The sequence below is a fragment of the Myodes glareolus genome, chromosome 16, assembly GCF_982192425.1.
Source record: "Myodes glareolus chromosome 16, mMyoGla1.1, whole genome shotgun sequence".
Lineage (NCBI taxonomy): Eukaryota > Metazoa > Chordata > Mammalia > Rodentia > Cricetidae > Myodes > Myodes glareolus.
This window is the reverse complement of record NC_142041.1, coordinates 12,625,242-12,636,343: the sequence shown is the minus strand read 5'-3', so window position 1 is coordinate 12,636,343 and position 11,102 is coordinate 12,625,242. Positions and strand designations below refer to the sequence as shown.

General features: G+C 44.6%; 1 protein-coding gene and 1 pseudogene across 1 annotated transcript; one reads left to right on the top strand and one right to left on the bottom strand.

The window, feature by feature from the left end:
* The first annotated feature begins 4,090 nt into the window (after positions 1-4,090).
* LOC146891396 (thioredoxin domain-containing protein 9 pseudogene) lies at positions 4,091-4,579 on the top strand (annotated as a pseudogene).
* Positions 4,580-9,293: 4,714 nt separating this feature from the next.
* Positions 9,294-10,698, bottom strand: Mos (MOS proto-oncogene, serine/threonine kinase). Its single transcript, XM_048420217.3, has one exon. The coding sequence runs from the start codon at positions 10,326-10,328 to the stop codon at positions 9,294-9,296; it is 1,035 nt and encodes a 344-aa protein (XP_048276174.1). The 5' UTR covers positions 10,329-10,698.
* Positions 10,699-11,102: the final 404 nt, after the last annotated feature.

Genomic DNA, 11,102 nt, shown 5'->3' with positions numbered 1-11,102 from the left:
GCTTCTAAATCAGAGAAGTTCCGCACCTTGACCTCTTCTGGAAGGGCACAAGCCTCTGGCCCTGGCCAACCTCCTGCCTTTCTCTTTAAAGGTCTTCTGGAAGCCGTCTTTGTTCTGTAGACCTTCCGGTTTCCCTCTTTGTAATCTGACTCCCTACTCAGCAGTGCGCTCACTTTGGTTTCTTTTTCCCCAGCTGCCTTTCTTTAGTTGACCACGTGGATTTTTTCATCTTTCAGGTTTTCCCCTTTGGAGGGAGCATGCTCAGTGTTAATGGTGTGGGTGTAGAAAGAGTGGTTCTCGCGTGAGCTGACTCACATATACCAAGGCAATTGAGAAGGATGCTTTGTTTGTCTCTGTGTGTTGTTTCTTAAAACGCGTGCTGGATTTATGTCAGCCCAGCAGGTACAGCACCTATAATCTCAGCATCAGGGAGGCTGAGACAGGAGGATTGAGAACTAAAAGCCAGCTCGGGACCATCAAGGTGGCTCAGTGGGTCAGTGCTTTTTGCCAACACTCAAGACCTGAGTTCTCTCCCCAGAACCCACACAGTAGAGAAGACAGACTCCTGCAAGCTCTCGACTGTCTTCCACACATACCATACATGGTATGACCATGTAAACACACACACACACACACACACACACACGAAAAATAGATATAAAATAATTTTTAGAAAAAGAAGACAGCCTGGGCTACACAGTGAGATCCTGTCTTAAAAACAAACAGAACACTACTTCGTGGTTCGGAATTAGGATTAGAGTAACATTGCTAAAATACGTCCCCAAGATGCACCTACGCTTCCATTTCCCTTTTTCTTTTTTAAAATTTAGCTTAACTTTTCATCAGTTACACATAAACAGCCAGCCTCTGTTTAATTCCTATTTGATGCTGTAAGCACTTGCACACATGATGGTGTGGGGGTACATATGTGCTAATATATACCTGAATATAAGAACACAGGGAAAATGATTTTATGATTGGGAGGGCATGAACAAAAGGATTAGGTGTACACTTGAACTCTTGTTCCCTTGTAACCCATATTTTTCACGTGTCTTTTCTGTTTCATTTATAGTAGGTACCCTAACATTTGTATGAAGGAATACCTTATTTTCTTATGACTCAGATAAATTCTTTAAACACTTGAAATAATGAAGCTAAAAATCATTTTTTTTTCCGCCACGACCACCATCCCAGGTAGAAGAATATGATAGCTAAGGGCATGGGTTATGTTCCCATCCTTTGTCTGTGTGACAGGTTGTTCTCACTGGGTCTCAGTGGCCTGATATTTAAAAACAAAATCACAATAATAGTAAACAGGTTGGTTATGAATAGTTATTTCTGTAAACACAGTTCTTGGCATATAATAGTGTGTTTCAGACACGATAGTAGGGGAAAAGGAGGATTTGCATCAAGAGAAAAGAGGGTGATTGCAGAGCAGCAAAGGCAGCGAGGACAATACAACAGCAATGCTTCTCTGAAGGATGGGACAGAAACCGGATGTCTGTCTCTTTCTCCTTCAAAGGCCATGACCATGTTGGTTGCTAAGGACCACAGCTGCTTTGAACCTGAGGAACTAGTCAGAGAGAAATGATGCTCCTGGCATGTTTCAAAGCATGTTTACTGAGATTCTGTTGGCTGAAGGAGGAGGAAGGGAATGGCAATGGGAAAGGTACATTGAAACTGTTTGAAGGCAAGCTTTAGTGAAGAGGTCTTTGACTATGTATACATGCTTTCTACTGTTAGACTTTATTATTATTTTCAACAGGAAATATGGTTCAGTTCTCAGATTACTATAAAAGATACACACTGCCTGGCCTCATTTTGTCCTAGCATTTAGTTTTCCTCTGGAGTTTGTACGCAAATTCAAATAGGAACTGTTGTTTTTATTCCTCTTTCCTTCACAGAGAAAAGCTGTTAGTTGCATTCATTAGTCCTATCCCTTGCTGCAAAATGAAAATATGAAGGCTTTTCAGCAAAGTGGAGGCTCATTTATTTTGGTCAGTGCATAGGGCTTTGTGATGGGGTAAATAAAGGCCAGTTCCTATTGAGAGACACTTACCTTTCTGCTGCTGCTGAGGTGTGGCTATGAATGAGCTTGTTCTTGGGTCTCTGGGTATGTGTAACAGCTTAAACTTCCAGAAGTAGAATTATTGGGTGACCAAGTAAGGATATTTTTTTTAAATATTTATTTTGTGTACAATATTCTGTCTATATGTATGCCTGCAGGCCAGAAGAGGGCACCAGACCTCATTACAGATGGTTGTGAGCCACCATGTGGTTGCTGGGAATTGAACTCAGGACCTTTGGAAGAGCAGGCAATGCTCTTAACCACTGAGCCATCTCTCCAGCCCCCTCAAGTAAGGATCTTGTGGTGGTAAATAGATGCTTGCAGGTTATTTTTCTTAGGGATTTCTACCAGTCTTGGATTTTTACTAGCACTAGCCTAGTTTGTGACTCCCCTTTCTGGCTTTGGAAGCATTGCTGATGCTTCCCATGCACCTACGTTTCCTTCTCGCAGATGGGAACACACGTTTTCTTTTATGGCTTTAGGAAGACATCCCCACTCTGATATTTTAAAAGAATTCACACCTGCCTTCTGGGGCTTCTCATCACTTCATGTTTTAACTTTTAAGTCTGACCCTTTGGGAATGTATCCTTTGTGGTATGAAGTCTGGATGCATCCTGTGTTTCTAGTTGGCTACATAGATGTCTATAGATGATTGCATTAAAAATCCAGTATTACTCCTGTCTTCAAACACCATCATATTATATCCAGAATTCCCCTGTGTGTCTTCATGTGTCTATCTGTCTTTATTTTTAATATATGGTTTTTGTCCCAGTGGCCCTATACAGTCACACTCTTAAGGCAAACACGAATTAAATTAATCCCACGCTAGCTCAGGATTATGTATAATAGAGGGGTTCTTTATTTAGGGGGAAACTCTGTACCAACCAGGAACAGTACTGAATTCAATATCCAGGAGAGAGAGAGAGAGGGAATGCATCTTTTTGATACCCAAGGCCACGCCTAACCTGGTTCAGCCTCTCAAAGCCATTGGCTGAAGGATATTCCCCATCAACACTCTGGTGTTATCAGAGTTCAGGTTTTACAGACTGTGTTGAACCTGATAGATAGAAGCAGTGCCTGATTGTTGCTTTCTGAATTTTTCTGGTTTTTTTTCCCCCTCCTATCAGGTTTGTATCCGGAAAAAAAAGAATCTGCAAACAGAATTTGTTTTTCCTTGCTATAGTTACAGAACTCAAATATTCTTCCTTTTGAGTACCATTGATCAATAAGGATACTAAACATCCACAGCATAGTGGGCATTCTATTGCTCCTAAATTTGGGGAGAATGACTCCCATGACTGCTGATGAGATAATTGCTATTGTGCTGATATTCGTGTGTGATTTTTTTTTTATGTGTATGAGTGTTTTACCTGTGTCTGTGCACAGTGTATGTGTCCGGTGCCCAGAGAAGCCGGAAGAGTAGGTCAGATTCCTTGGGCCTGGAGTTAAAGGTAGCTGCAAGCTGCATATGTTGCTGGGACTTGAACTCAGGACCTCTGGAAGAGCAGCCAGTGGCCTTAACTGCTGAGCCATCTCTTTAGTCCCTATGTGTGTGAAATTTAAACACTTAGAAACCTAAAAAGATGCACAGACAAATATTTAGAGTTGCAAAGATAACACAGATGACTAACGTATGTCTTCTATTTAGAGTCCATGAATGCTAGCATCCTATCTCATCATGAAATAATTATCAAAACCAAGAAATGAACATTGGTTACATGTGTGTGCTGAATCAGATTAAAGGGGGAATTCATTTATTCTTCTTTCTGAGTCTCTTTTGTAAAAGTTGCACTCTGTCTTGAGAGGACTGCAGCCAGTGAGGGTATCGAAGTGATGACTGCTTTGTGACCCTCACAACTGCTGCAAGCCCGAAACCCTGGGGAGGGAATGTGAGGTAGGGGTGTGTGTGGGTGTGTGTGCGCGCGCGCATGCGCATGTGTGCACTCAAGAGGTTTTCTTGAGCTGAAGTTCCCTCACTTCTTAGGCATTCCTAACAGTCCAGTGCCAAGACTACTGAGGAAAATGGAGAGTAATGGATGATTAATCGACATGTTTTCAAAGCCCCAGAGAACCGGTCCCTCCAGGCTGTGGAACTTGTGGGAAATCACTTGGATTCAGAAATAAAATCACATTGGAGGAGGTGAACTGAGACTCCTCAAAGAACACAGACTCCAGAAAGCTCAGCTGAAGCAGGAAGAAAGGCTTTCTGAAAAACTTGGGGAGTACAGAGAAAACCCCAGTGAGAGAGACTCCCTCCAGGGAGGAGCCCGGAAAAGTGGCATTCCCTTTCTACAGAGACTTCACACTCACGTGTCAAAGACTAGACAGATATTTAGCAATATTGGCCAAAAAACATCTTGAAACCAAATTTTCGAAGCTGAATGTGGAAAGGGTGCCATTACTTTGTGGCAGACTTTGGATCAAAGTCACTCCTACACTAGCTCTCTTAAGAGAGAGAAAATGCAGAATTACGCTGTTGGACACACCGACCTAGAGATGCAGCTGAGTTAGCTGTGAAAGTTTCGAATGGGTGCTCCGATATCTTGAATCACTGAGAAAATTCATGGCGCCACCTTCTCAGAGACAAGAGAAGTTTGGGATAAACTTCACAGAGCTGGGAAGGGAAGCTGTTTGAGGGAAGAGATGGAATTCCAATCCTGCTTCAATTCTGTCCAAACTGTTTGTTTGTTTATGTGAGATTTAAACACACTTTCTAAATTCTATTGATTTTGGTTCATAGACCATCTGATATTTATATTCTAGCATTCTTCACTGATCTGTTATATGCAAAGACAACTTTACTAGTTTTTCTGTGGCCTTGTGTTTTAAGTGAGCCATCTCTCCAGCCCTTGTGGTTTTTCTTTCTTTCTTTTTTCTATTTTAAAGTAATCTTAATCAGGTTTCTGTATAAATGCTGCTCTTTCAAGAGTGTCTTATGGGGTGAGTTGGTCAGAAGTTGAATAACTATGCTTCTTCCAGTTTGTTTTGTGTTTGTTGGGGGCTAGTTTGGGGAAGTTGCCTAGAAAGCCATACATTCTTCTAGGTATTCAGTTTTATTTCCAACATTTAGCAAACAGCATTTTTCTTAACTTAAAAAATAATCTTGTTTTGATCTGTGTTCTCCACTTTGGAGACGTTTTCCTCACAACTTATGCATGTTGACTTTTATTCAACAAATTTATTTGTTGTACAGCTTTTTAACCTTTTTTGACTTTATTCCTGTGTTTTTTAATTTTCTCAGTTTCCTCTAAGTGTTGACACGTGCTTAATTTGTTTTTATTTTTTCATGTCACTATTTGAGGTAAGTTCCAACTCCTCCATGCTTATCCACTAGTAGTAACCTGTTTGCTTTGTTGCTCTCAATATTCCTGCAGTTTTAATTAGGTTTTTTTTTTTTTTTTTTTTTTTTTTTTTTTTTTTTTTGGTTTTGGTTTTTCAGCACCGTTGCATAATAGCTGTGACAATGAGATGGTTCACTTGCCACCAAGGGCCTAGTGCCCCGAGTTTCCATTCTGGGAACCTGTATAAAGGTAAAAGGAGAGAACTAGCTCCTAAAATTTGCCCTCAGATCACTATACACGTGCCCTGGCACACACACACATGTGCATGCACAACACACACTAAATAAATAACTATAAAAAAGAAAGGAAAGGTTTTGGGTTGGTGAGATAGCTTAGTGCATAGTGGCACTTATAGCCAACACTGGTGACTTGGGTCCAGGCCCTGAAATCCACATGTGGAAGGAGAGAACCAACTTCCACATGTTGCCCTCTGACCTCTACTGGATGCTTGTTCAACACCCTTCCAAATAAGTTTTTTAAAAAGCTCTGATTTTGCTAACATTTTACCTTTATCTATTTCTCTCTACATTTAGGGCATTGATTGTATTTGGTCACATTATTTGTCTGTGTATAATATCCTTTCTGCCAGATGATATCCATGTGCTATTTCTGTGAGCAAGGGTTATTACTGTTAGGTTGTGTCTCTTCCTGCCACAGCCTGACTCAGTCTCCATTTTCTGTCTTGACCTTTGTGTAAATATTCTGAGCTGACTTCTCAGACATGATGTTGCCATCTGGCCAGACTATTGGATGCAGAAGAGCCTAGAAAGACGCTCAAGCTCAGTTAGGACGTCTTCCAAAGCTCAAAGACTTCCTTCATCTGCCTGCTCCCTGCAAACGCGGCATTCCTACACAGTCCCTCTTTGAAGTCACAGCTTTTGCTCTCCAAACAAAGTGGGCTCAGGAGGCCTCTGAGCCTCTCTAATGCTCTGCCCTGCCCCCAAGGTGACCCTCTGGTGTTCAGGGGCTCTTTCACTGCCATTGTCTGAGCTCTGTAATGATGGGACATGGTAACACCTCTTCTTCCTCTCCCAACTTCCAGGAGCTCAGCTCTGCTCTCAGTTCAGTTCTCAGAGTTAATCCCTATCCATACCTCCTAATAGTGCTACTCCCTATGGGATTATGGGGGGCAATTACATTCAGATACACACATACACACACACACACACACACACTTTTACACTTCCCAAGGGGCTCTCGTTCTGTGGATATTTATTTCTCCAGGTGTCTCTAGGACTTATCACTGGCGGGTCCCTTTCCCTCTCATCCCTACACTCTCCTGCGCAAATGGTCTAGTCTTTGGGTCTCACCACATTCTGGAGTTTCTCTGTGTCTCATAAGATCACGAATTATGGAATGTATCGAGTTGGTTCTTCTGTGCTCACTTGTTACCTGGTAGTTTTCAGAAAGGAAGACGTTTGGACCTCGGCTGTGGCCAGGCTCCTTTTAGAAGGTTTTCATGCCTTTAACGTGTCCCTTGTGGAGCTAGTTGAGGGCCTGAGGATCAGGCATTCCGTCCGGTTAGAATCATACTTTAACACAGTAGAACAAAACAGACTCATGGTAGCCTTTTTAATGTCTTGTATTTAAGACTTTCAATGATAGTTTTTTTTTTTTTGCTAAACAGAAAAAATATATTTTAAATGAATTAGTTTTATATTTCTGGAAGTTGAGGCTGGGGTTGTGCACATTCTAGAACACTCTATCTGAGCTGCGTCCCTGAGGAGGGAAGTCCAGGTGCCCTACAACCTACACAGGTGTTAGGTCCAATAAGGCATCATAAACTGAAAACATCACTCTCAAAATTTACTTGATCTACTGAACATCACAGCTTCACATAGCCTATCATGCACAGGTTCAGTGTACCTAGCCTGGACTACAGTTGGGTAAAATCATCTAACCTAACAAAACCTCCCTAACAATAAAGTAGTGACAATCTTTCCCATTTGTTGAATACAGCATTTCTCGGTGTTCTGGGGGAGGGGAGACGACCTAGATCTAGGTCGCTCTTACAGGTCCCTTAGATAAGTATTTGCACATAACCTACACATCCTGTTTTCCTTAATTATCTGCCAAATTGATTGCAATGCCTAACAAAACAGACCGTAAATATCAGTTACAGTATGTTGCGAGAATAACCAAGGGGGAAGTTTGTACAAGTTAGTACAATTTTTTTTTCCCCCTGAATAGTTTCAGATCTGTGGTTGGTTCTCAGCCTAGAACTCCCAAGGTGCAGCCAACCTTCCGTTCTTTTAATCAGGACTGCAACGGTGGGCCATGGCGGTGACTGGAGACTGAGCCAAGCTCTTGCTGCCTAGCAATGGACCTGGGGTCGGGGAGGTCTGTGTGTTCAGGCTGCCTACTGATAGCTTAGAACTTAGAAACTACTAGGGTAGTTTCTGATGAATGGCACTGTCGGTGTTGTAGCAGCACAGAGCAAATGACAAACCATAGTCTGTAGCGACCCGGACAGAGTTAGCAACATTCTATCACACTACCTGGCCCCAGACAGCTCCCTTTGGCTTCCCCCAAGAGCACTTCTGTACCAGAATTTCATTCTGTAGATCTCCTACCCACCACTCGAAACAGAGGAAGCAAAAGCCCAGAGCCTTGAGTTTCCATAGCGCCTCTGCCAGCCTCACCTCCACTGGCAGCCCGGCCCCATTCTTGCCTCCCATCCTGGGAGAGATGTTCCTTCTCTCCAAGACTGCAACCTTCTTGTAGCTCCTATATTTCTGCTCTTTGACTTTTAGAATTTTACCAGTTATCTTTGTCTCTTCAGCTTTCATTTACAAATAAATTTTTACCTCTTCATCCCAAACAACCACACACATCCCTTCTCTCATTCCTTCTCTCGATTCCTCCAGCGTTTTGCTCTTCTTTCTCTCCGCAGCACACGTTGCCTTTTCCCCAAGCATGGGCCACCAACCCTCCCAGCCATTCTATTTGTCTGTCCCCCTCCACACATGGACATTGTTGTCACTAAGAGAAAGCCAACCCCCGTCCCAATCATTTCCTTCTCTGGAAACCCCATCAAGTCACGACACCCAGTACCTCGACTTCTAGAAAACAATAGAATCTCAGTCTTACTGGTCTTTTCTTCCCATCACTAAACCCTCACTCAGTAACTGCTAGGTTTCAAATCCAGGACAAAAGGTTGAGGTGCCTATTTAACATATCCAAGTGGACCTGGAGGCCAGGTTTCTCCTGCATCCCTCAGTTCCTCCCAGCCCATTCCAGGGTCCTCCTGGTTGGCACACCCCACCCTCTACCCTTAATTCTCCCTTCCGCCCGGAGGCTGGGCTGTCCTTCCTCCAGCTGCCCCTCCCTATATAATCCAGCCATTTTGGTTACTCCTTCCTTTTTTGGGTCTCCTGGTTAATGCACCCAGTTCCCCTCTCCCATCATTTCCCTTCTCCTTACATGGCTCAGGGCCGTGTCCACTATTGTGTCTTCCGGATGTTCCTGCATTTCTATGTCTCCTTTTATCTACAATAAACTGTCTCCTTCTCCTTCACCATACCTAGCTGCAGTTGTGTTCTCTCTCTCTCTCTCTCTCTCTCTCTCTCTCTCTCTCTCTCTCTCTCTCTCTCTCTTCCTCTTTCTTTCATTTAGGAACAACTCGTACTGACAGTAATATTACAGAAATGATACAGTAGGCCAGAAGCCCAGAAAGGGGACACAGAACCATAAAGGAGGTCAGGTTGGTTACCAGCGGCGATGTCCACGAGACCTGTAGCCTCGTTAGTCTCAGGAAAAGCATTTCAGGTTGCAGTTCTCAGTAACTTTATTTTCCAAAACTATGCCCCAGGGGACCACACCATCCTTGCTTCTTTAAAAATAAGCAGAAATAAAAAGCTTCTCTCAGCCCAGGCTGGATGGAGTCAGCCCAGTGCCTCTCGGAAGGCGTTCAGGTCTCTCAGCAGCAGTTCTGCACCGGGCCTCTGCAGGGCGCGGGCCTCCCAGCAGCTACAGAGGATGCTCTGCAGCGTCTGCCCCACCGGGGAGGTAGTGAACACCGCTCCCGCCAGCGACGGGCGCAGATTGTAGGCCACCACCGCGTACAGCACCTGCAGACGCTCGCCTGAGTAAGGCACTTCCCTGGTGGCCATCTGCCAGAGGGTGATACCGAAAGAGTAGATGTCGGCTTTGGGCGTGGCGCTCTCTCCTTTCAGGAGCTCCGGAGCTTGGTGCGTGTAGGTGCCTCCTATGTGGTGAGGGCGCGTCTGACTGCAGCACAGATCTTGCAACTTCTGGGAGCAGCCAAAGTCGCTAATCTTACAGATGTCCTGCTCACTGATCAAAATGTTCGCTGGTTTCAGGTCCAAGTGCAAAATGCTTTGTGAGTGGAGAAAAAGCAGGCCGCGAACAATATCTAGGGAATACTGAAGGCACTTCCCCAAACTCAGTGGTTCTCTGCTGCAGCTTAGGGGTCCTGGAGAGCTGGTGGCACCGTAGATGACTTGGTGTAGAGTGACATTACCCCCAAACTCCATGATTATGGTACCCAGGCTGTTGGAGTCTTTGGGCGTGCGCGTGCTGGCAGCCACAACCCCGACTATGTTGTCGTGGCGCAGCCTTGCAATGTTGAGTTCAGCCCAGAAACTCTGCTGGGATGCATGTAGGTTCTTGGTGCACTTGTTCACTTGCTTTATGGCCACGGGAACACCTCGGTAAGTGGCTTTGTACACCGACCCAAACCCTCCGGAACCCAGCTTGTACAGTAGGCATACCTGTTCCCAGTCGATGGAGCACCAGGCCTGCCCGCGTGGCAGCCGCGGGGCCCGAGGAGAAGTGGCCCCCAGTAACAGTTTCCCTGCCTTCCTGGGAACCACCAAGGGACTGCTGCAGGGCCGCGAGTCCACCGAGGGTGACAGCTTGCCATGGGCGTAGCGATACAGGGCTAGAGGTGATGGCATCACACCTTCAGGTAGGAGAGGCACCGGGGCACTAGGGAGAAAAGACTAGGAACAACCAGAAGGCACTGGAAGCATGGTTGAGTGTTCCTGCCTTCGCTCTAGTCCCTTTTACTCCTTCCTAGTATTCTTAAAACGAGCCACATCTGCGCTATCACTTGGCAAGATGGGCTGGAGGTGGGGCACAGGTGAAGCATGGCAGTTTCTTTCGGATGAAACCATTGCTGTCTCACAGCTAATGTAAATCCTTAGCAAAAAAAAACCCCACCTCTCACAGGTTAAAGAGCACCGGCCTGCCTCAGGGCTCACCTCTCCTTTAAACTGTTTCTTTAATCATAATACGATGAAAGCGATTTTCAAGTATCATTGGATACACCGGCCCTTAGACTGAAGAGAAAAACAGAAAAAAAAACAGTGAACTTTGGTACACTTTCCAGGCTATAATGATTGTCGGTGCTAGTGTTCACCTGCATTAAATCACTGTCAGCAGCTACTGGCTGCGAGAGTTGCAATACAGACAGCAGACATTTTGGAAACACTTGCCCAGATTATTAGGTACAACCTTCATAAGAATGAACAATTGTAACTTAGTGTCATTGATCCAAATAGTCAACACACACACACACACACACACACACGCCTTCTAAGTTCATCAGAAGGGAGAATTCTGATGCTGTATTCAACTTCTGCAGCGAGATAACAAAACTTCTGAGCAGCACCCCGACTTCCTACCGGTCTTTCCCTTCCAAGGCAAGTCAGGTCACCCACAGCTCGCTT

What these genes read in the sequence shown, in the direction of transcription:
- Mos (XM_048420217.3), bottom strand. Translation starts at nt 10,328, where the DNA reads ATGCCATCACCTCTAGCCCTGTATCGCTACGCCCATGGCAAGCTGTCA.